We start from the raw sequence: 25,907 nt of genomic DNA, 5'->3' as shown, positions 1-25,907 counted from the left end.
AAAAATTTTAGAAAAATACCCAACCATGGTTTTGTAATGTTAAGTTATTTTGATCAAATAATAATATCTTTCTTTAATTTTTCACATTTATATATGAACTTTTAGTCTTTTAATTTTAAACTTGAAGTAAATAGTCAAAAGTCAAGAGATCAATTCAAGATTCCTATTTTTAATATATTTTATATTTTATGCAATTATATATATATATATATATATATATATATATATATATAAAAGTCAATTATATTTGATTGGTTGAGCCACTATATCGATGGTTCAATGTTTGGTTCGATAATGATAACTAGTCCCAAGTGCAGGATAGTCGCAACAGTGCCAAAAACTTGTTGTGACTTAAATAATGCTCCTAAGTGCAGGATTGTCGCGAAGTAATAACTCGGTAAGTCCAATGTCGAATCCACAGGGAAAAAGTAATTGATTAGCAAACCACAAGAGAATAAAACTAAAATAATAAAGTTTAATTGAAGAGATTTTTGATAGTTTAGTGAAGGTAATTTAAATTGAGAGAAAATAACTTTATATTAAGGCGCTAAGGTTTAGGAATCCACACACAACACATCTATTGGTAGTCTTAACAATATTTATTTTATAACTCAACTAAAATTCATACAAATGATGATCTTAGTTGGATGATTTTCAATAAGAATTCAAGAATTAATTGTCTAAGTTAGTTTCATGAAATTGATTGATTTTAGGCAAAACAAAACTAGTGAATTAGTTTGCAAGCAATACTAAGCATTTAACGTGCCCAGAGTCTATGATAAATTAAAGGATTATACAAAACTAAACATTTTTCTAGATGAGTAAAACAATAAAAAACATAAAAACATAAGCATTAAAACCAATAAATAATTGTTAAGAACGTACCAATAAATGGTTGGGTTTTACCTCTTGTCTTAACAAGGCTTCTAACAAGCCATAACACAAATAAAACTCTAAAAAAACTATAAAGAAACTTTAAGAAAACCTAAATTATGTTCTATAGCAACTTTCCTCTATTTTAAATAGGTCAAGGAATTTTATCACAAGTTGAATTCCCATTTGGAGAAAATTCCAAGTTTTTAGGCTTCACTTAACCGACGTTTTTGGTCCATTTAACTTCAAAATTAGGACTTTTGGTAAGCTACAAAGTTGTAACCCTTTAAGTTAGCTTTCCAGTCTAACTTAAATTATCTTGATTGGACATCTGAGCTGAAAGTTATGCTTCAAAATAAGTATGATAATGATTTCTAATAATGATATCAATATGTAAAATTAAGCTACTATCAATTTGAATGGTTGAACCACTATATCGATGGTTCAATGTCTGGTTCGATAAAGATAACAATGATAACTATAGTCTGGAGTCCTAATCTGAATTGGATTTGGATTTGGTGCAAATTTTCTTTGATTCCTTACTTCAATTGGACTTAAATTCCTTCTCAAAAAAAAAAAAAAAAAATTGGACTTGAATTTAATTGGGTTGGTCTTATTTGACTTCATCATCACCATTGTAAAAGTAAAGTTCATCAGTTTTCTTCTTTGCACAAATCCACTTATTTAATTTTATTATCCTACGAAAGACAAATTTACGTATTAAAATTCAGTTAATCACAAAATTGATTATTTAGCATTATTCCAAAACGAACAATAAAATGCATGAATTAACTTAAAATAAGTATGATAATGCTTTATAATAATGATATAAATATGAAAAATTAAGCTATTATACTATATCGATGGTTCAAGGTCTGGTTCGATAATGATAACTATAGTCCGAAGTGACCCACCAATTATTAATGTAATGTCAATTAATTTATATATAGTTTTTTTTTTATTAAACCACACATTGCAAAATAATTTTTTCCTCTCTTTATTTTTATTGAATTGAACCTTTGGTTTTTCTATAAATTAATTTAATTTTTTTTTTTAAATCCGAGAAATTTAGAAAGGTAAATTCGGGTTGAGAATGGGAATAAACATAGAAACAAACACTCCTCTACTCCCCTAGGTTATCACAAAACCCTAGTTTCAATCCGTATAAATAGCTCTCATTGTTACTCCATTTCTCTCTTCACTGCATTCTCTCGCATTTAGCACCCCTAAAAACCCTAAGCTTTCAAAAGCGCGAGAGAGAGAGAGACACAGCCACAGAGCCATGGCAGAAGGACTCGTTCTCCGCGGAACCATGAGGGCACACACCGACATGGTGACAGCCATAGCAACACCCATCGACAACAGCGACATCATCGTGACTGCCTCGCGCGACAAATCCATCATCCTCTGGAACCTCACCAAGGAAGACAAGACCTACGGTGTCCCTCGCCGTAGGCTAACGGGCCACTCCCACTTCGTCGAAGACGTGGTTCTCTCCTCCGACGGCCAGTTCGCTCTCTCCGGCTCATGGGACGGCGAGCTCCGCCTCTGGGACCTCCAGGCCGGCGTCTCCGCCCGCCGCTTCGTCGGCCACACCAAAGACGTCCTCTCCGTGGCTTTCTCCATCGACAACCGTCAGATCGTGTCGGCCTCCCGTGACCGCACGATCAAGCTCTGGAACACCCTCGGAGAATGCAAGTTCACTATCTCTGACCAAGAGGCGCACCAGGACTGGGTCTCGTGCGTTCGTTTCAGCCCCAACACTCTCCAACCCACCATCGTTTCGGCGTCGTGGGATAAGACTGTGAAGGTTTGGAACTTGACCAACTGTAAGATTAAGAACACATTGGCTGGACACACCGGGTATGTGAACACCGTCGCGGTTTCGCCCGATGGGTCGCTTTGTGCCAGTGGTGGGAAAGATGGGGTGATCCTGTTATGGGATTTGGCTGAGGGGAAGAAGCTGTACTCGCTTGACGCGGGTGCCATTATTCATGCTCTCTGCTTCAGTCCTAATAGGTACTGGCTTTGCGCCGCCACGGAGCAGAGCATTAAGATCTGGGATTTGGAGAGTAAGAGCATTGTTGAGGATTTGAAGGTGGATCTCAAGACTGAGGCTGAGAAGGCCGATGACACCACCTCTTCCAATAGTACAAAGAAGAAGGTATAATTTCAATTTGAGCAATTGTTTTTGAATTTATATTGTGTGTTTATTTGTTTATTGGTTATTGGATGTGGATGTGTATAATTTGTTTAGTTTGGGTTTAGATCTCAGATGGGTCCTGTTATTTTGCTATTTATTTCATTTCTTAAGTCTGGTATTAGATGATAATTAAATGTTTAGGATTGCATAGCATGGTAGTTTAAATTATCATGTGAACATTTGCTAGGCTTATGGTTGTGCAGCAACTTGTTCTGCTTGTGAGTTTCATGAAGTGATGGAATTTTTGGTGTTAACTTTGTTACATGGTATAATGTAGTTTGTATATCTTCTATCTGTCAATTCTCATGTTCTTATCTTTCAGTTTCTTGTTGTCAGGATTGATTTTGTTTTCGTATTGATTATTCTTTTCGCACTATTGACAATTGCAAATATGTCATTGAAGTATTGTTCACTGAGCGTTTTCCGTACCATTATACTTTGTTGTTATTTCTATGGAGTAATTGCATTCTTCAAACCCATCGTCTCTTTGAATATGCCAAGTAGGTTGTTTGGATGTATTGTTGCATTGGTCTTCTAGCAAGATGTTTTTCTTTATTTGTATATAATTTACATAGGTCTTTGGTGATGGCCTTTTCTATTTATTAAGCTGCATAAAAATTTTAGAGAACTTCATAGTTCTCTTGAGGATGAGTTTGGATAGTCTCCTACTAAGGTTATTCGTTTTTATTTTTGGAGTTGTGTGTGTTTTTTTTATTTTGTCAATTTAATTTAATTTAATTTTTTCCATTTAATGGCAGGTTATCTACTGCACAAGCTTGAACTGGAGTGCAGATGGAAGCACACTGTTCAGTGGGTATACAGATGGTGTTATCAGAGTGTGGGGCATTGGTCGCTACCAGTAAAGCTTCAGAAATTTGATATGCATTTCTATTTTGAGAGCAAACAAGTTACTTTTGATAATCGTAGCTGTTTGAAAGATTAAGGATTTTCTTGGTTACTCTGGAACTTTTGATTATTTTTATGTTGGACTTGGCTTTGAGGCCAATGATGTTTTGTTTCTAGTTTTTATATTAGATTTTATATTGGCTTTTCATAATATGGATATGAAGTTAGTTTGCCTTCCTTTCTGGTTTGGTTGCATATATAATTATTTTTTCTTGAGGTCTATTTTTGGCGATGATATGGATCCTAGTTCAGTAATATTTGCTTAGATCCATAATTAGTTTGGATTCAGATCCTAGTTTTTTTTTAATGCTCAAACCTTTGAATACTGGAATTTCTTTGTTTTTTTACCAGATTCAGGATGTAGGATATTTTATTTATAGGTACTCCAATATACTTGGTTCTGGGTAGGGGGTGAAGTTATTATGTACCGTGGTTTGATCAGTACTGTTCTTTCTTTTACCTCAGGTAGTATTAATGGTTAGTTGTCTGTTATGTTTATTCGGATATTTTTAATAATCATGGGATTGGATGGAGGAAAATGCCTCTATTGTAAGAAAAGTTATTGGGCCCTTGTGTTTGCAGTTTGCACAATTACTGGGTAACACGCAAGGTTATAAAAATTTGGTTCGGTGGTTGGTTTGTAGGATCGGATCGTGAATTATAAAATCTTACATATTTTCAGATTTAAAGCAAAAAAACACATTGATAATGATTTTGTATTTTGAATAATTACATAAATTATAAATTTATTTATAAAAAATTTAAGATTTGCATCATATGATGTAATTTGCATGTTTTATATTGTTAAATTTATATTAATGAAACATATATATTTAAGTTGACCTAATATATTTAAAAAGTTAAATAAATGTTTATTTAGCAACCAAATATCAAAATATATGTAAAATATTTTTCAAGTTCTAAGTCTCAAGTTTGAAATTCAAAATAAGTTAGCAAATGAAAACTAGTTAATTACAATATGAAATTTAAAAGCAAAATGAATATTAAGGTGAAGTGAATATTTAAATATTTTTATTTTAATTATTTCCATTTCATCATTTATGTAAATATTATATATTTGTATACTAAAGTTGCAAAAGACATCAAAATATAATTTCACACTTAACTATTCAAATTATATCCTTTTCAAAAACAAAAAAAAAAACACTATTCAAATTATACTACTTAGCAACAATTAAAAAGCATGCTCAAAAAAATCAATCAATCAATATACATATACAAGCATAACTGATAAAATTATATATATATAAAAAAAACATTTTAGTAATATTAGAACATAAATTAGTACTTTAATCAAACAAATTTAACAACATTATAGATTAAAAGACAGCAAAGCCAACATCAAATTCTTTATTTAGAAATGATGAAACATTCTTTCATTTTGAATACAAGTGAATTAAAAACTAAAAAACATTTGCTTGGTTAACATAATTTTATAAAAATAAAATAAAAAGTCAAACCATTATGACATGAAAAAATAAAAACCCTTAAATTTTCATCAAATACAAAAAATTTATTCCATAAAAAAAAAACAAAAAAATTATGTTTTTAGTAGGATTAGTAGGATCCCATATGATCCTAATGCAATTCTAAATGTTATGGGGAGATAGGATAATAAAATCGTGCGATCTTACGACCCAGACCGTGATTTTGACAACTAGATTAACATGTTATTAATCATTGATCGGTCATGATTTACAAGTTGCTTTTTAATTTTTTGGCTAGAATTCAAATTAGGGTCTTAGATCCATTGTTAGAATTTTTCTCATTGGGTGAGCATTGGGATACTGTTAAGAGTTCTGATATGAAGTTGGAAGATTCACTAGCATCAGTGTTACGTTAAGGCTCACGGGTTTGGAAGATTCAGATGTTTGTGTAAAATGCTGCCTGTGAGGAGAACACCAGGAGACCAATGCTTGTGTTGCTGAAAAAGACTTGGAGCAGTTAACTGTATGCTCCTTTTGAACCTTAAAGTGAGAGGTGTATCAAAACAGTGAGGAAAAGGGACGCTTATAATGCTGAACTAGTTAGGATTAAGCTGAAAAGGGTGAAGAAGAGTTTGGACGAATGTTCCATGATGATTAATCATGTGTCAAGGGAAAAAATCAACCCAGAAAGCTTTACAACTAGCTTCAGCCTGTTTGAAACATAAATCAACCTAGTTGGAACAAAATATTGAGCTTGGTGTGACGTTTTGTTTGGGATAAGATCCCTCTTCCATTGAATCCTATAATAATTCTTCGATTTTGATTTAGATGCAAGACAATGATAGGGAATTGGAGGGGTTTCTCGATTATCTGAGTAGATGTTTGAAAGCAATCACTGGATGCGTTGCTTTAGGTGCTGCAGTTTAAGGCTCTAATTTGTACACTTAAAAAATATGCAATGAGCTTGAGGGACAGCAGCACTTAGAGCAAACACATCAGCTCGTGTAAAAATTTCCTCTATTTTACACAAAAAACCTCCTTTTAAAATTTTACACATTCATTTTTACAAATCACCCACATCAGTTCATCTATCCTACTCCCTCTATTAATTAAATAATAATTTCCTCACTTTTTTTTATTATTACTCTCAACTGCCGCGCGCCTTCTTCATTTTTTGGTAATTTCTCTCTCTCTCTCTCTCTTCATTTATGATTCATGTCTCTCTCTCTCTCTCTCTCTCTCTCTCTCTCTCCTTCTCTTATTTCTCTTTCGCTCTCTCTCTCTCTCTCTCTCTCTCTCTACCCATTTTTCAGCTCCGATCTTCGATCTATAGCATCGATCTCCGATCCCAACCGCAATCTCCAATCCACGACCACCGAGCCCAGCCGCGATCTCCGATCCACGCCGAGCCCAGCCGCGATCTCCGATCCACGCACCGCCGAGCCCAGCCGCGATCTCCGATCCACACCGAGCCCAGCCGCGATCTCCGATCCATGCACCGCCGAGCCTAGCCGCGATCTCTGATCCACGCACCACCGAGCCCAACCGCGATCTTCGATCCACCCTCCGCCGAGCCCAGCCGCGATCTCCGATCCACACCGAGCTTAGCCACGATCTCCAATCCACGCACCACCGAGCCCAACCGCGATCTCCGATCCACACACCACCGATCCTAGCTCCGATCTCCAATCCCCAGCACCACCGATTCCAGCTCCAATCCGCAGCTCCACCGACCAAAGCATCGTGGGTGTGTTTGTGTATCTGTGTTTTTTTTTTTTTTTTTTTTTGAGCAAGTGTATGTCTGAGTTTGTTAATGAGTAGCTGTGTTAATTTTTCTGTGGATGATACTGAATTTGTTGAGTTCGTTGAGAACGGAGAAGAGAGAGGAAAAATGGAGCGAACTATTTTGGAATAAAATAATCCATACATGAGCTACAGTGCTCGTGTATATTTACACGGTACTGTAGCTCGTGTATGGATTTCCACATTTTTGGCTATTTATACACCCACTGATGTGGGTATTTTTTTGCATAAAATGTGTAAAAATTGTACTTTCTTTTATTTTACAAATTTTTAACTGAGCTGGTGTGAATGCTCTTACGCGTTGCGTGTTAAATTCGAGCTATTTCACGGAATAACACTCATATATATTGAGCTCGTAATGGTACCTCGCAATTCAAAAGTATCTCTACAGCTGAAGTGGAGTAAATGAGCATGAGGGACAGGCGGACAGCAGCAACCCTTGCGTGTTCAATAGTGGAGTGAATTTCCTCCTGTAGGTTGTTGGTCATGGGAAAAATAGAAGGATAAAAGCTGGTTTTAGGAAGTATAGAGACCAAAGCTGGTTTTGGACGCCCTTCTCTTATTCTTCAATTTTTATTTTTTATTTCTTTTTAATGCATGTTGTGATTCGTAGGATTTTAAATTTGCTAGGAAATATCTCTAAGTGGAGGATTCCTAGGGGAGAAATTTCAATTAAAAATAACCTTTTATCTTTACTTTTGTTGGGATGAGACAAGAAATGGCAGACTAATTACCAATTGATACTCCATGTATTTTGTTAAAGCTATAAATCAAATCCGTAAACCTTTTCTTTCGAGGCGAATTGAGCTATTAGCCATGAGAGAGAGAGAGAGGTTTGGACAAAAGAATGGTACTTTATTATTTGAGATAATTACACTTTACCCACCTGTGATTTGTCTCTAATTTGATTTGCCTACCCGTGGTTTCATTTTTAACACTTTGCCCACCTGAGATTACCTCCATTTATGCTCCATAACCCACCTCTAATTTTTCAGTTACTCTAACAAGTTTCATCAAAAAATCAAAAAAAAATCAGATCAAACACACCTCTCCACGCACTCTCACTTGAATCAAACAAGAAATACACCTAGAAAACTAATACAAATCAAATCAAGCAATACCATCCAACTTGCTCACCAAACTAAGATCCTAGATCCAAGGCAGTAAATCTACAAAAACAAAGTAGACTGCAACACCTCAAACTACATTGTAGCATCTAGGATTTTTGTTTTGATCTATTTTTTGGGTATTTAAATTTTTCCCAAGAAGATCAAGATTTTCTTTCCAACTAAAGACTAAAAAATCAAAAATCAAAACAAAAATCCAAATGAAGCCAAGCACATGGAAACAAGCACAGAAATAAAGAAAAGAACTCAGATAGAAATTTCTTTCCACCATTTTTTTCTCAGTATCCAAACGAAAATCCACTAGTTTTCCAACCATGAAAATCAAGCCCAACTATTAAAACCCAGCCATGAAACACCATGAAAAACCCAGCTATGAAAACGAAGACCTAACCATCCTCACCGCCTCTCCTCGCTATCGTGCATCGCCTCTTTTCCTCGCTATCGTACACCGCCGAGTCCACGATTCCCATCCTTACCGCCTCTTCTCCCTTAACCTTCCTCCCGGCCAGCAATATATCACGCCCAGCCGAGGCGGAGCCAATCTTTGACCTCATTAGAGCCGTAAAGTAATCTGGGAAAATGAAGCCAATATCGACCTTGCTCACGTACAACACGCCCCGATCGCGCCTCATCAGGATGTAGTTGTGGATGAGCGCGAGGAGGAATTTGGTAGCGGCGGCGTGGCCGGGGAGCGCGGCGATTGTGGGCATAGGGAGGGAGAGGAGAGTAGAGACGACTGGTTTGAAGGAAGCAACCAAGTGGTGGAGTCGATCTATGGCGCCAGAGGAGGAGTAGGCGGATTGGGCCCATGCGAGGTCGAAGCCGTTGGAGAAGAATTTGCCGTGGGCGGTGGTGATGAGTGCAGAGCCATGGACAGCTTGGGATTTGACTTGGGAGAGAGTGAAGATGAGAGTTAGGTTGAAACGGTATTGCTTGATTTGATTTACATTAGTTTTCTGGGTGTATTTTCTTCATGTTTATGTATGTTCTTCATGTTTGTGAATGGTGAGAAACTAATACTATATTTTAATTTTAATTTTTTTTTTCTTGTTATGAAAGGATAGAGATATAAAATGGGAGAAAAAAGACTTATTTACCCTTCAAATTAACAGAGGTGGGTTACGGAGCATAAATGGAGGTAACCTCAGGTGGACAAAGTGTCAAAAATGAAACCACTAGTAGGTAAATCAAATTAGAGGCAAACCACAAGTGGGTAAAGTGTAATTATCCCTAATTATTTTTTTTATATTAAATTAATGTATACCAAATTTTCATATGGATTGGCTATTATTTATCATTCAATTTAAAAACTCATGTTCTCAGATCTATGTATAATTTTAAAAATAAATAAAGCTTGAAAATTAAGCATTTTTACTGGAAAAAAAAAAAGGAAAGAACAAAAATAATGACATAAGTTAAGCGTACGAAAAAAAAAAAGTTCGATTTTGAATACATGTGGCTAGTGTTATGAGACAAATTTGTCGTTATTATCCTTGTTATCTCGTTTCACAATTTTAAGGATTTTTTTTTTCTATATCAATTCAAAATGAAACTGTAAATTATGCTTAGGAGTTCGGTTGTTTTCATTTTGATTCCTTGACTTTTAGGAATTTTCATTTCGGTCCACTAAGTTGGAATTTCTACAATAAATTAAAAAAAAAAAAAAAACACTACAAAAAGTGGCTTATGTCAGCAACAGAATTTGCACCACAAAATACAAGAAATTCTTTCAAAATTTTCAATATCCTAAACCAGCCAACCGGGACAAAAATAAAGGCAGATACAAAAAATACACCAATAATAAATGGTGAATGTTGCTATATGAATGTAACACGGCAAAATTGCTCCCTTGACAAGAATATGCACCTCTTACTATACTAACTCAACTGGACAAGCATTTAGGTCTCAATATGATATGCTGATTTAGTCCCAAAACTGGAATCCCAATTTCATCTCTCGCTTACACAAAACTAAATTTACAACTATATATGACCTCAAAACCCAAGGGGGAAGGGGACACCAGTGTATGGGGCTTATCACATCCTCGTGAATATGCTTCCTAGTTATTCACCTTACAAGAAGAGATATGATGTCGCCTTTCCAGCTATGATGATGATTGGTATATCATTTGAATGATTTAACATCATACTTGCAAGATGACAAAAAGGCATTCTCGGAGGAGTTATAATCTTGAAGTTGATCAATCCTTTTTGGCTACCACTTCTGTTACCTTGAAGTCGTCTCTTCAACTTATTTCACAAAAAGCAAGCAAGACTCATCATTAGCCTTAGCCATGGTGGTTTAGATATCCTCATGAAAAGCAAGCCAGACTCATAAGGACGTTCCGGATTGATGTTCAAAGATTCTCCAAACAGGTATGTAGAGCAACAGTCAGTGATTTGACTGTATCCAGCTAACCAGGCTCATCATTAGTCATGAAGGTTAGCATATCCTCAGAATGACCAAACAGCAGGCAGCAAGGTGACAAATGTACAGGAGATTCATCATTACGGCATGTCTAAGATTCCTAAGCTTGCATGTTGGATCGATTTCCATCATTATGTCTATTTACTCTAGAAATCAATTTGGATCCTTTCTTCTTTTTCAATTTATTTCGCAGAAGGCAAGATAGAGTAATATCACCATCCTCTTCACAATCACCTTCTGGGCTGAAGCTCACTGCGTCATGAGCAGCATGCTGGCCTTGGACAAAATCTTTTCTATCAGGCCCGTTGTCACTATCTATTATGGTTTGCATATCCACCAAATGACTGGACTGCAGCTTGCAAGGTAACAAATCATCAGGATTTCCACCCAGACAGAATGCCTGAGATTCCTTATCTTGTGTGGTAGATAAATTTTGATTTCCATACTTAAGTTTTTCTGCTACATTGGAAAGTGATTTGACACCCTTTTTCGGACTAGATGAAGAGCAGGCCTGGCTGGTATTTTTGGCCACTCCAAGCCTTCTCTTCTTTGGTTTATTATGAAGAAAGCAAGCAAGAGTAATTTCATCTCCATTGGTTGCCCCTAAAATCTGCTTAGAAGAGACGTTTCTGTGTTTTGAGACTTCCAACGTATCTTGTTGGAACAGAACAGATACATCCTGGCATTTCCCTGATGGCTCATTTCTTATTTTCCTTCTTTTTTGTTGCTTTACAGCCCCTTTTTCCATATCCAAAATGCTGTTTTCCACACCTTCACCATCAGATTTCCCAAACTCCCCACTTTCGGGATGTGACGAGAAACTGTGGCTATCCTCAGCCAATTCCATACACTTTTTCCTTTTTGACCGCAGTTTAGCTGGTCTCTTCTTCCCTGTCTGCATGTGCTCATTCATTGAATCAACCACTTCACCATTGGTTATAGGTAACAATGTTGAATCCAGACAAGATACATGATCAAGTGGATGTTCATCATTAGTAATTCCTAACAACATTGGCTTTGCAGAAGACAACATAGCATTCTGGTTTCCCCCCAAATCTGTTGTGCATTTGATCCTCCTAGAATAATGCTTGGATGTCTTCTTGTTTGATGTAGAATTATTATCAATAGCAGCCTCTACACATTCACCATTAGTTGTTCCTGATTCCAAACTTTCAGGCAGTAACACAAGACTCTGGTTTTCTGCAACTGGTTTGATGCATTTCTTTCTCTTTGAACATGGTTTGGGATGCTTTTTCTTCTCTATAGTACCAGAACAAACTTGAGATTGTTGTTCACACTTCTTGAATCTGATCTTCCTTGGAACATTGCTGCATTCATAGGGGGGGAAAATCTCATTGAGTAAAGCAGACTCGACCTTTATAGATAGTACGAAAGGAAAATATTAAAGGGGCATAGCTTATCCACCATCGTAATTCAAAGAAAAGAAAAATATTAAGAAATCCTAGAAAGCTTCTATGACAACTGTAATTGGAGCATCAAACTAGACAAGCAGACAAACTTACCATGAAGCTGCATTCTTCTTCTCCTTGGATGTTGCCTTACCTCTGTGCATTGAGGGAGCATCAAGTCAGAATTGGTACAGAATATGCAGTAAAAAAAAAATGGAGACAAGTGTCTGAACATTATACCTTAATCTTCCCTTCTGTTTACTGCAAGAATTTTCATTTTCTGGTTCTGATATTGAACCAATCATTGGTAATGGAAGAAAATCACTAGGTCCAAGGGCAGGACGTTCCACCTCCCGATCTACAAAGTTGGATATAAGAGCGGCTTTCTGTATTCTTCTAGCTTCTTTAAGCATGGGCACTTCATGTGGAAGTAATACCTTCCATCTCCTGGTTTTAAAGAAACAGGATGCAATTGAAGAAGGTTAAAAAACTATATATATAGTCACTAAAAAATAGATGTAAAACATTTGACATAATGAGATCTAGTTGTCCATCCCTCAAAATCCAAAAACTTCATACCTTCGGCATTGATTATCTGTACGTGGAGGCACACATGCAGCAACTTTAGCCCAGCAATATCCATGTTCTGCTATTGCTGCTTTCAACTTGGAATCCTCTTCCTCAGTCCATTCACTCCAACTTAGCGAAGGATCTAAACTATTGACCCATCTGTCATAAGAATCAAAAGAATTAGCAATTTTCTCAAACCACAGGATCTAGATTGAATTAAAATTATTCCATAGTACCTTTCTCTACATTGCACTTGAGTTCGACCAGGCACAAATTGAGCTATCTTATTCCAATTTTTTGGCCCAAAAAGCATCACAGCAACTTTCAGGCGTTTGTCTTCATCTTCAATCCACCTCCCCACTCTTACCCTTGTAGGATGAAGAGATTTTTTCCATCTGCATGTCATAAAATGTAATAATGAAATTAATTAATTTCCAGTGAGCAGACACAACCAAGTCCTAAAAATGTCATCTTCAGTATAAAACATAATCCAAAGCATATAATCAATAATTGCAAGAAGGAAACCAGAAAAATGTGTCAGAGAAAAATCTGGAAATAAACGATTGATTAAAGCAAAGCCACATTTTTTTCGTTTTTTTTTTGGTTGGATATATGTTTTTAGAACTTAAAAATGGCATTTGGCAACAGCAGCAAAATTATTTGCAAAAAGAAATCAGATATTTAGTAACCTTGAACTCAGGTTAAATAATGGCAAGATATATAATTCATTTGACTACATGGAAAAAGATGACCACAAGTACTATATCAATCACATATATATGCTGCGGTATTGTATTTTTGGGATAAAGACTTGATAGACAAAAGGGAAGAGAAAATAAATGCACCTTGCTTAGGTTAGAAAAGGCCCAATATTGGTAAAATGATTAGACTCCAGATACAGAAATAATTATATAAGATGAGGTGGCTTATTATAAGGCACAAATTGAAAGAGGACGGTCAACATGCCATCAAAAGAAAGAGTGCAGCAATAGAGCACAACCAGTCCTCAAAAGATTTAAAAGGAAATGACCAACAGCAAAAAAAATGATGTGGAATGATAAGGCTCAACGAAATACGAACAAAGCCAGTTTTGGGAAAGGGAAGAAAAAACTAATTCAGGTTGTTGGACAGGTAACTGAAAGATTAAGGAAGAACTTGCATGCAACCCACTCTCACAAGAAAAAGTAGCATGTCTACAAGATAAGGCTTGAGGCTTGTCAGATATTTTAGGCTCTCAATCCTCCAGTGCACATGTCTGCTTCAGGCCCAGATCTCTCTCTGCTTTTCTTTTTCCACTAATAGCTGTTTTCGCTCAACACATGTTAAAGACCATGTCACAAGACATTGATAATTGTTATGGTCATATAGAATGATCTAACCATCAGATAGATGATATCACAGTAAAAAAATCTACATGGTAGAACATAATATTGAAACAATTCCAATAAAAAGTACCAATTCCAATATATCCACACACGTATAATTATATAAATTATATGTAAGTACACATTTCTACATAATCAATGCACTATCAATGTTAATAGGTTTCCTCAGCCCCAATCTCACCGCTCTTTCTTCAATAAGAAAATACAGCATAAAAATAATACTTTGCGGTAGCTTTAACTACAGCAAAAGATGGCTTTGTTGAAATAAACACAAACTCAAAGATTCTTTTAAGATAGCAAACTAACCTATTAGAACATTGGGCACCAGCCCGTCCTTCCAAAGTAGATGCTACAGACTGCCAATCGCTCTCACCAAAGACCTCTACAGCCGCACAAAGTTGAGCATCCTCATCCTTAGTCCACGCCCCTTTTAGTATGGAAGCATTCAAACTCCTTTGATAACGTGCCAAGCACTGAAATGGGGTCCTGTTTGTCCCCAGTGATACTGCAATATCAAACCAGTTAATTATCCCCTTCTCTTGGACAAGTAACAAAAGATTTTTATCTTCCATAATCGTCCATGGATTGTGGTTGATCAAGGGATCTTCATAGTTCAACCACCTAAAGGAATTAACAAACGTATATATTTAGCCATTAGAAAATAAACAAAGCAATCAATTTTTAAAAAGTGACCGTGGTTCCAAACACATAAGGAAATGAGAGCGTCACAGACGTCTGTGATGACAGCCATCACAGACGCATTTAGCAAGACTGTTTTGAGTAAAGCACACATCATGTATCCCACCTATATGATCTATGATGACCTCGCACTTTTATTTAAGCCCAAGCATGCTATATGTGTCTGTGATGGTGATTATCATAGACATCTGCAAAGATCGCTTCATTGGATACATATGCTTCATAGGAAATCAATAAACATGAAAACAATAGTCAAGAACTGCACAACTCGAAACAGAAAATTTGAAGACAAAGAAGTTTTATATATAAGATCTAACCATTAAGAAAACACATACCTTACTTCACATTCAGCACCAGAGCGACCTACAACATACATCGAAGCCAATTGCTCCCAATTCACCTTGGGCAGAAACTCTCTAAGATTTTCTGGGGTAACTTCAAGATCTTTGATTGATACAAGAATCTTGTCAAAATCATTTGAATCTCCACAAGATCCATCTAAATCACTATCAAAAAGACATTTGTCAGGGAAGCATGCCCATGAAACAATGTTACCAATTTAGAAAGTCAAATGTCCACAAAAAATGTTACCCAAATAGGGGTGATATTCTCAATATATGTAGAAATGTCTTTGAAAACAAGAAGGAAGAAGATCCAGTAACACAGACTTGGTGCCCTACTAATATTATGTCTTTTTCTTTATTTTTTAGTTTATTTTTTCTCCTTCTGAGCACCATATACATGGATTTGGAACTCTGTATGAAATCATCTAATGGTGATCTAACTAGGTCCTTTAATTCTACATAGTCTCAACTATACATGGGGACAAATTTGCAAAGTCTGAAGCCTGAAAAACACAGAATTTCCATGGCCTCATAATCTAAGATCATAATGACAGAGGGCTTTTCCCTCAAGCTTATGCTTTTGGTGATGCCTGGTAAAAAAGATTACATTATAGTTTTTTATAGGGGGTCATTCTGAATGTTTCATTAATTAGTCATATTCTGAATGTTACTCTCTAAACAATTTCATTCATAACGTAACTTATGCTGTAGCAATAGGCTGGTTGGATAAGAGTATCCATCAAGAAAGCCCAAAACTCATTTTATGTGCCCTACTCAATTTAAGAAGTCTTTTTGGTCCAATTAAGTGTCCATGGTAGTCAGTATTTATTCAGCAGGTATTTTTAATTAGGGTTTTAATGTAGGGCCATGGTGTATTTAATATGGGCTTAAGTTTATTTTTCTTTAAATGTTTTCTGCAGCATTACAAAAGAGTTGTAAATTGCAATTATCACGTTGGAGAGCATGGCAGATTATTAAAAATTAACAACTTAGAGCATTGTTCAACCCCCTTGGTACCTCTCTCTTGTTTCTAGTTCTCTATTTCTTTCTCATTCAGCCAATGAGTTCTGGCTCATGCAACTCCTCCTCCCATGAGAGTGAGTGGAGGTGAGATCGTGGGTTCCAAAACCTCCAAGGGCATGCGTACCTTGTCAATAAAAAAATATTTCTCATTCATCTTCTACTTGCCTCATTAATCTTTTCTCTTCTCTCTTTACTTTTCTCTGATTGATCTAAAGATTATGACTTAAAAAAAAAAAGGTCTAATTAAATGAAATCAGACTTGTGAACATATCTATTAGTCTATTAAATCTCAAACCTAATTCTCAATACTTTCTGTGTTTAAACTCCAATCAACCCATAATTTCTACATCAAACCAAAACCCAATTTCCAATTAATTAAAGCTGAAAGTCAGCCACTGTTAGACATCAGTTACTAAAGCACAAGAATGTTCTGCTAGTCATGTATTCTTTATCAAATGTAAAAAAATGGACTTAAGGCGTGTTCTGCTAATCATTTATCCTTTATCAAATAATCCAGACCACATGCTTCAGTATAAGAGAATGGAGCTTTATAACGTAAAGTTCAACATCTGATGCAAGTAGCTAAGAACTTAAGTTATCAAACAGCACATGATTTTTAAGGGCACAACAACAACAGCAACAACCAAGCTTTTGTCCAAAATTTAAGGGCACAACACACACACACAAAACCCCTGTTTATACCTGAATTGATCCACAGAAATTTGAAGCACCATTTCTTGAAATTGTTGCCTTATTCCCTTTCCAAGATTTTCCCTTTCTGCCTTTGACCATTTTTTCCGATCTAATGAAAGTGGGAAGTTAGTCAATGCCATTCTATAATTAGTAACATGAGAATTCTCTGCTGGACCATAATACATGGCATGAACCCGCTTATCATTAACCTACAGAAACAAGAAAGAGATGTCAACATGAGAAAAACAGACAAGTAAATTATGTAAAGAAAGTTGAAAACTTCAATTCTATATAAGAAAAGAAAAATAAGAAATTATGACTAGCAATCACAAAAAGAGAAATCTTAACAGTTATTTGCTCTCTCCCTTCCCACCCCAAATTTGGTTGAGCCTTTAGAACTAATCCTAAATGATTTAGTCCAGCCAGCCAGTTTTCATTTATTTCCTTGAATTTTTTTAAACATTAAACTTTTATTGAGAATGACACAATACTTCATGAACACAAGGCGTACACAATTTTTTATTTTTTATCAGTAAGAAAATAACTTTATTGAAATAGAGAAGAAAAAGGAAAGGCTGAGGCCAAAGTACACAGGCAGTATACTAGTGACACTCGAAGAAAAGAGAAAAGATAAGAATGCATCAAAAAACAATCAGCACAAAAGGTAAAAGACAAACTGTCCAAGAAGGCCAGAATGTCTAAACCTGAACCGAAATCAGAGCAATACACCTGCTGCAACTTAAACACCCAAAATCTGAGATTTAATTTAAGTTGAATAGTTTAGTGTTCTTTCCCTTAAGGTGTACACAAAGTACTCTTAAAGAATACAAACACCAATCATTACATACAAAGAGAGTAAATCAACCAGTATTAGATTACTAGGTACTAACTCTTTATTGAGTGCATAGATCAAATTCTCTAAAAACTGATTTCTTAACATACACGACATGTTTTTTTTTACGTTCTTGGGGTGGGTAATGAATATTACACTTATTTAGAAGAAAAAAAAAAGGACAAGTATTATTGGTATTTAAGCTGCAAATGGCAAAACATATATAGAACTGGTCTCGGTATTAAAAAAAAAATTGAGAAAGCCAAATGAAAAGATAAATATCAACCAACCTTTGAATCCTTAGAAACCAATGATTTTTTCACTGAAATAAGCTGGACACGAGGATCCTTTCTCTGTGATAATGCCCGCCCAGTTCTTTTTTTGCAAGAAGCCTGGAAATCTTTAAGGATTTTAACACGCTCCTTTAGCCTTTTGTTTTCCTCAATTCTTGCTTCTAAATTAACCAACTGACTCCGAATGAACTTTTGGGAGGATCTATTCTTTTTAATGGCATCCATAAGCAACAGAGCAGACTTTGGGAAGGATGACTTCTTAAGTGGCAACATAGGTGACTTAGAAGCACCCGGTTGATGGTTCTCAACAAAACTAGATGGCTGGATTCCCAAATTTTCACCGAGCGGACGAGAGTTACAAAAATCTTCAGAATCTATAAATCCTTCACTAGAATTAGTTCTATGAACAATAAAATTATTGCTAGTTTCCTTCTCCAAGGATAGACTAGAGGCATCAACCTGCTGCTGAGGTTTACTTAGCGAACCCCCAAATCCAATTCCTTGTTTCAAAGAATCTGCAAATATAACCACACACACCAGCTCTTTTAAACAGGACCAAAACACGAAGACATAAATTTACAGAAAAAAAAAGTATTATAATGAATCACCCCTGGATAATTTTTTTTTAATACTATATATATATATATATATATATATATATATATATATATATTTGATAGCTACAATGGGGAGGGGGGAAATTGAACCAGGATGTCTTTGTTGAAAACTCCAGGAGGTGCCAATTGAGCTACAAAGCTCTTGGATTTTTTAATTCTATATATTAATAGGTAATATTTGAGTCTTGAGAGCTTTGTTCAAAAAATTCATACCTGGCCCCTTAAAATTGAAATTTGACCTCAAAAACTCATAAATTAAAGTGGCCACTTAGTCCATATTAGTCACGAGTGGCGCCATTCAATTTCTCAAACAAAAATGGGATGTGGGGGAATGACTTATGTATTATAACTAAGTGCTTGGTATGACACCTTTGTTGTTTGCTTATTTGTGATCAAAATTAAAAGTTTAGGACCTCAATATTCGGATAGTGTCGTGCTGTCTAACTCCACCGAAAGGATTGTTCAGGCTTCATCATCAGCAAGGTAACTTTACAATTGAGCATCCTTATCATTTAAATAATTTCCATGTTGTAATAAATTCTTAATCAAAAGCATTAAATCATTTAAACACATATTGAAAATATTTGCTTGTTAATAAACAACTATCCACAAGAATTCACAAATCACGAAGAACTAAGTTTGACGATGGAACTTCACCATTATGTGTAATGTGGTTCAACGTCTAGATTTCACTAAATTGTTTAACCTATCAATTTGTTTATTACAGAAATGTTGTAACCAACATTTTCAATTATACTAACTCTTCCAAATTCTACTACTAGAACTATGGAACCAACATTTTCAACCACAAATATTATCAACAACCAAACAAAAAGGTTTCGAAGCAAATTAGAAAATGATAATCCAACCAAACGGCGAGATTATTAGGAGCAGTTACCGGAATCGTAGGCCGCAAATCGCTGCTGAATAGCGCGGAGAGTTTCGAAATCGTCCTCGTCGTCGTCGGAAGCCATTGGCGGGAGAGCACAGAGAGGCTTTAAGGAGAGAGTGTCGGAGTTGGAGAATCGGTTCTGAATGTTTCGGACCAATTCGAGGTCGTCGTCAGAGTCGTCGCCGCCGGCACCGGCGGCAAACAGAGACGGAGAGGGATTGTTGTTGTTGTTGTTGATGAGGTCGTTAGGGTTTTCTCCGGTGATCATGCAAGCTCGCCTTAGGGCTTCAATATCATCGTCCAAAACGTCGTCGTCGTCGTCATCATCGTCCGTGAGCTCTGCTTTTTCTTGATCGGTGCGAGGAGACATTGCTGTGTTAGGGTTTAGAGTGAGAGAAAGCGGTGGTGTTTTAGAGAATTATAAATACAGATAGAGGCTTTCTTCGAGAGTTTATTATATATTACCCTCTGTTTTTGGACACCCTTTCCAAATAACGCTATTGTACAAATGATTTCGTTAGTTGGCCGGTTTCAGAAGAATGTGGGAAACTAACATCTCGAGTTTTAGAAACTCGAGATTTAATTAAAACTCGAGTTTTTAAAACTCGAGTTGTCGTGTTTGTTCTTCGATTACGTGGACAAAGTTTCCACCTGGAGGAATTTAGCCACGTAGAAATCGAGTTTATAAGACTTGAAATATGCATTAAAAATCGAGATTTTAAAACTCGAGTTAGTGGGAGAAATCGAGTCTATAAGACTCGAAATCCACACAATATTCACTTTCCCTTTCAAACGCGTAACTGAAACACTCTCAATCTCTCAACTCTCAGTCTCTCAACTCTCAGTCTCTCAATCTCTCAACTCTCAGTCTCTCAAACGCTCTCTCTCAATCTGTCAAACACTTTCAAACGCTCTCTCTCCTCTTTCAGAACCCTCTCTCTCTCGCTTCTCAGCTGCTGCTACACCGACTGCCGGTCCGCCGTAACACCGCCGGTAAGCCTCTCTCCCTTCTCTCCATTTCCTTTCATCTTTCTTTTCTTTGCTCCATCTTTATATTTAAATAGCCAAACCGAATATCCATTAGCATACATTTTTTTGAAAAACATTCAGCAACATTTTAGTTTTGATAACTCTTTTTGGTTGATTGTTGAATTGTTGTATTGTTTGTGGATTGATTGTTGATTGTTGAATTGTTGCATTCTGCTGGCTTTAAAATTTGTTTCACCAACCGTTCTAGGCGCCAAGGGGCATTAGTAGGTTATATGCACAAGCTTTGGTCTGTAAGAATATACAGCCACTACATTCTATTTTCTTGTCAAACCTTTAATCTTTTCAACTTAAGATAGGGTGGTGACAGGTTGGGCTGGTTGGAGCATATCAACACCACATTGACAAGTCTGTTTGGCAAATTTGTTAGAGAATAACGCGCAACCTTCTAATACATTGACTGAGTTTGTGTAAACCCATGTCAACTGGTTTAAGTCTTCTCTATTTGGCTAGTTGTATATTTTGTTGATAAACTAGGGAAAAAGAAACAAATTAGACAATGATCTAATAAGTTAATATTTAATCTTTATGGGTAACTTTTAGTTATCACTTATCATTTTCATTTTTTTTCTTACCCTCATGATCTGAAACTTAAATTATTTTGATTTTAAGGATTTGTAATTCTTCTTCTTCTTCTTTTTCCTTGGCACCCTGAAACCAATTTTAAACCCCATCAACCCTTAAAATTCCCATATATAAAACTCTTAAATCTATTCAGACTTTCTTTTTCCTTAAACTTGGGTTTTCTTACTTTATTGTAAGCTCAAACTTTACCCTTTATGTTAATCTTTTAAAACCCTGAATCCAATATATTTTTATAAACATTTCCTGCCATTAAGGGGTTAGGACTTAGGAGGGCTTGAGCTTTCTCAGAGCTACAGCTTTTTGGAAAAAGCTTCAGCTGCTTTCAGAAGCAACCCAAGGCTGATTAACAAAATCTGCCTAAAAAGTCAAGCTGCATCACAAAATCAGCAAACTGCCGAAATGCCTGTGGGTTACAAAACCTTTTACACCTATGGAGAAGCCTCAGGAAACGAGGCCAATTTCCTCACCCAAGCTCCTCCAAAACCCCAAAAATAGCTGCTTTTCAAAGAAGTCCTACAGTTGTTTCCTTTGAAATTTGTCTGCAAGTTTTTGGCCTCAAAGTTGATATTTTTCACCCTAAATTTAAATTTTAAAACGTACAATCTCTCCATCCACCATTTAGAGAATAAAATCATAAATTTGGGTCAAGTCTAAACATACAACCTCTCTTAATTGATTAACCTTTGATTTTAAGGCTTTCCACCAACATGATTTTTTCTGGCATATAATGCACCAGATTCAATACAACACACTTTTTTCAACCAAAAAGTCATGGCTTTTGTAGCTAACCTTTGACTACAAACCACTAAAGTATAGGAGTTTTTATAAAATTCTTATTTTATTAAACAAAATCCTCCCAACCAATGCTTGGAGAAGGATCTCTTTTGGACAAGATTAAGAGAAATCTCGCTTTTAGCAAAAGCCATTCTATATAATCTTCACCATTTATTTTCAGGTGCGCCCTTTAAACGGTTCCCCAACCTTCGAAAGCATCATAAAAGAAAGCTGTATGTTGGAATACCTGCTACATAAAAGGAAGCTGTCTACAATTGGTCCCCATGGCAGCCAAGTGTAGTGGAGACTAATACGTGTTATTTTCTTGCATCATTTCTTAGCTTCAATGGTTTGCCCTTGCGCAAATTTCACTCATTTATGGGTGCCTGCATATAATCTGTTTTTTAAGAAGCACTTCGTGGACCCTTTTGACCACTAACATACATTTTTTTGAAAAACATTCAGCAACATTTTTGTTTTGATAACTCTTTTTGATTGATTGTTGAATTGTTGTATTGTTTGTGGATAATTGATGCAGCCAGCAACTATGATTTAAATTTCATGCTTAAAATGGCTCTTCAATATTTCTGGGTAGTTTACTATTTACTTTTGATTTAGGGGTCTGTTATGTTATTAAGTCGTTTATTTTAGGCTAAAATGCAAAATGCACCTTCTAAGTTTAACTGAAGTTCATTTCAATCTTCTAACTTTATTTTTGTTCAATTGAGTTCTCTAAATTTTTAACAAAATTGGATGAAAGGACTAAATTTGAAACTTAAAATGATTCAATTGAAGGAAAGTAAAGTTAGAAGACTAACATGAATTTTAGTCAAACTTAGAGGGTGCAATTTGCATTTTAGCCTTTATTTTAAGTTTGTGCTGAATTCAAGTCAGTTGACAAGTCTGATCTCACTTTTGACTAGTTGGTATTATTGAGTTAGTTGTCTCTACAGAATCTTTTTTTTTTTGTTTGATAGGTCTCTAGAGAATCTTGAAAGTAGTAGGTATTTGTTAGGAGAATATAGAACTATAAAAACCAGGTCTACAGCTAATGTAAGGCAGTCTATTGCTGATTAAGAATACTATATCCCATTTAGGGCTCATGTCATTTCAACCTGTTTTGTCTTCTCATAATCTGTTTTAGATTGGTTCCAGCAACCCTTGGCTGCATTCATGGTTATGTAGAAGCTCAAGAATCTGAGCCTAGGAAAATTGGAGTTCAGTTACTATATTTCCTAGTTTCAGTAGGAAGAGTAAGAGCCTCCATTTTTTAGCTACATGCCCAAAATCTACAGGTGGAATGCAATCTAATGTGTTTAAATTGTTAGTTTTAGACTTGTTATGTACATACATACATATACACGTGTGTGTGTGCGTGCATACTTCAACTTTAACAGCCCTTTTAAGAAATGAAATAATTATGTATTTTAACAATTTCACTAGGCTTAATATAATTGTTTGTGGGCATTAGAGTTATTTATGAAGACTTAATTCTGTGGAATATTGTTGCACTCTTTGCAGTATGGAGCCTGGGATCGATGAGGAGCCAGAGATTGTGCGCCCTGGTCCAGAAGATCCTTCATTGTTGACGCGACAACGAAATCATCGATCAGAGGACATTTGGAATGGCGAGGTGAAATATCTAGTTTTAACAACTGCTTTAATTTTTACATCGTCTTTGACTTTTAGCAAGTTCTTTGAAAGTTGTATATCTAATTCTAACGACCGCTATAATTTTTATCCATTTTACAGGACTCGGGCTCACTTACATGCCGTGGTCGCGCTAAGGAGATGGCAAAGATAACGATGCAAGATAATCGGGTGATTGATATTATCAAGTTGGTGGGGTTAGAAGGATTGTTTAGGGTCCCTTCCAGAGAGATAGATCATTGCCTAATATCGGCCCTAGTTGAGCGATGGCGGCCGGAGACTCATACGTTCCATCTTCCACATGGTGAGATGTCAATCACCCTAGAAGATGTGGAGGTCATTTTTGGACTTCCTATAGACGGTGAGGTCTTGGTTGGGCCGACTACTGTGGTGGATGGGAATTGGAGGCAACTGTGCGTGGAGTTGCTTGGTTTTGGCGTTCCGGAGAATGACAACAAAACTTTGGTGGGGCAAAGAATTCTCATTAGCCGCCTTGTTGAGCGCATTGCAGAGCCACTGCCTCATGATGCAACGGAGGAGCAAGTACATCAGTATGCTCGGTGCTATATTTTAGCACTACTAGGGGATAAGATTTTCATGGATAAGTTGGGAGATAGGGTGCATCTGATGTTCTTGGAGTTCCTGCGGAACCTTCATGATCCGCCAAAGTATAGTTGGGGTAGTGGTTGCCTGGCATGGTTGTATAGAGAGTTGTGCCGGGCAAGTGATAAAGAGGCATCGCAGATTGGTAGGGCGTTGCAATTGGTCCAGTATTGGGCATGGGCGAGGTTGCCATTCTTGTGCCCGAGGATAGAGCCTCCACCTGGATGCGATTATGGCCCATGGCCAAAAGCTCCACTTGCATTTAAGTAAGTATTTTCCTGATACTTAGTGTGTGTTATGCAATGTACTATTCTTAGTAACTAAGTGGTAATATCTTATGTTATTCGATCGTAACTGTAGGTGGGTGCGGGTGCCAAGCCCGAAGAGTAGGCCATCCGGCACGGCGTTGATCCATTATCGTGAGCAATTAGCTAGAATGCAGCCGGACCAGGTAATAATATACAAAATTTCTGTGGAAGTTATGTTAATTTTCCTTAAGAATATGTTGAAATCATTGCTTTAACATATCTTCTATTTTAATTTTTGTTTTTCCCTTTATCTATGTATTCTCCTTTGTTTCACATTTTAAGATGCTATGATAATTGTATTTTGTTTCTACTGTAGATTATATGGCAGCCATATGAGGCAGACTTCGGCCACCTTCCTGACTTCTGCGTCGCAGGGAGGGATACGTGGACGGCAAGGGTGCCACTGGTGTGTTTTTGCATAGTAGAGACACACCACCCAGATCGTGTCCTTCGACAGTTTGGGTTGGCGCAAGAGCGGCCCGACCATGTTGTGTACGATGATAGACTGCATAGAATAGACTTACGTGGGAAGGTGGAAAAGAATTGGAGGGAGGAGCATGGACCGTATATCCTTACATGGGATACGAGACAACAACGAGTTTGCCATGCACCTCCTCAGATTGGTGAGATGCCTCGCAATCATGATTATTACCGCTGGTACCGTTCGGTCACTCGAAAGTATGTCGACCGCAACAGCGCTAAATTAGATATAATGGTAATGTGTTAAATTAGATTTTATTGCCTACGTTGTTTTTTCTTCAGTACATGTAGGAACGTAGAATCAATTGATTTCTTTTTTCAGCAAATCTGGTTTGATCTGACTGACCTCCAATTAAAAAGACTTTCTATTACATATAGTATTCTAATAACACTTTTTGTTCTTAGTTGAGTATTTGAGTAGATCAAATCTGATTGTACTGGTTCTTTCTCCGTTTTAGATTGAAAGCCATTTAGCACTGTTGGAGATGCTTCCTGTAGGCAGCCGAGCACACAACCATGTCCGACGTGTCCTAAATAATGTGGCTGGGCTTGGTGGTGGTCTTGCAGCAAATGGGCAGGCAAACAATGGGCATGAGACTGAGTCAACAGCTACTGCAACCCCAAGCACAAACCCAGCACCCCGAAGTACATCGACCCGTGGTCAAGGTGCTACTGCAAGCCCAAGCACAAGTGCAGCTAGGGGCCGTGGTCGACCTGCTACAGCAAGCCCAAGCACAAGTGCAGGTAGGGGCCGTGGTCGGCGTGCAACAACCCCTCGGGTTGTAACTAGTCCCGAGGTACCTGCACCCATCCCACACGCATCTCCTCCACCTGAGGTTCCTCCACCTATCCCAGATGCATCTCCTGAACTCGAGGTCCCTTCACCCACCCCTCATTCGCAGCCTAGTTTTGATCT

At 36.7% G+C, this 25,907-nt stretch overlaps 4 protein-coding genes across 4 annotated transcripts; 2 read left to right on the top strand and 2 right to left on the bottom strand.

Moving 5' to 3' along the window:
- Nucleotides 1-2,049: 2,049 nt before the first annotated feature.
- Nucleotides 2,050-4,159, top strand: LOC142630557 (small ribosomal subunit protein RACK1). The gene is made up of 2 exons (XM_075804559.1): nucleotides 2,050-3,037; nucleotides 3,835-4,159. The coding sequence occupies exons 1-2, from the start codon at nucleotides 2,156-2,158 to the stop codon at nucleotides 3,937-3,939; spliced, it is 987 nt and encodes a 328-aa protein (XP_075660674.1). The 5' UTR covers nucleotides 2,050-2,155; the 3' UTR covers nucleotides 3,940-4,159.
- A 4,587-nt stretch (nucleotides 4,160-8,746) lies between these two features.
- On the bottom strand, nucleotides 8,747-10,787 carry LOC142632661 (enoyl-CoA delta isomerase 2, peroxisomal-like). The gene is made up of 2 exons (XM_075807028.1): nucleotides 10,779-10,787; nucleotides 8,747-9,316 (listed from the first exon to the last, which is right to left on the bottom strand). Exons 1-2 carry the CDS (start codon nucleotides 10,785-10,787, stop codon nucleotides 8,747-8,749), a joined length of 579 nt encoding a protein of 192 aa, XP_075663143.1.
- On the bottom strand, nucleotides 10,076-20,014 carry LOC142631662 (uncharacterized). Its single transcript, XM_075805893.1, has 10 exons — nucleotides 19,551-20,014; nucleotides 18,033-18,550; nucleotides 16,920-17,119; nucleotides 15,186-15,356; nucleotides 14,458-14,772; nucleotides 13,003-13,161; nucleotides 12,776-12,925; nucleotides 12,437-12,643; nucleotides 12,311-12,352; nucleotides 10,076-12,115 (listed from the first exon to the last, which is right to left on the bottom strand). Exons 1-10 carry the CDS (start codon nucleotides 19,912-19,914, stop codon nucleotides 10,888-10,890), a joined length of 3,354 nt encoding a protein of 1,117 aa, XP_075662008.1. The 5' UTR covers nucleotides 19,915-20,014; the 3' UTR covers nucleotides 10,076-10,887.
- Nucleotides 20,015-23,472: 3,458 nt separating this feature from the next.
- Nucleotides 23,473-25,904, top strand: LOC142632660 (serine/threonine-protein phosphatase 7 long form homolog). Its single transcript, XM_075807027.1, has 6 exons — nucleotides 23,473-23,583; nucleotides 23,703-24,469; nucleotides 24,564-24,654; nucleotides 24,828-25,226; nucleotides 25,450-25,827; nucleotides 25,899-25,904. Exons 1-6 carry the CDS (start codon nucleotides 23,473-23,475, stop codon nucleotides 25,902-25,904), a joined length of 1,752 nt encoding a protein of 583 aa, XP_075663142.1.
- The last annotated feature ends 3 nt before the right edge of the window (nucleotides 25,905-25,907 follow it).

Source organism: Castanea sativa, chromosome 4, assembly GCF_040712315.1.
Source record: "Castanea sativa cultivar Marrone di Chiusa Pesio chromosome 4, ASM4071231v1".
Taxonomy (NCBI): Eukaryota; Viridiplantae; Streptophyta; class Magnoliopsida; order Fagales; family Fagaceae; genus Castanea; species Castanea sativa.
Note: the sequence above shows the minus strand (reverse complement) of the source record. Positions and strands in the feature narration are given on the sequence as shown.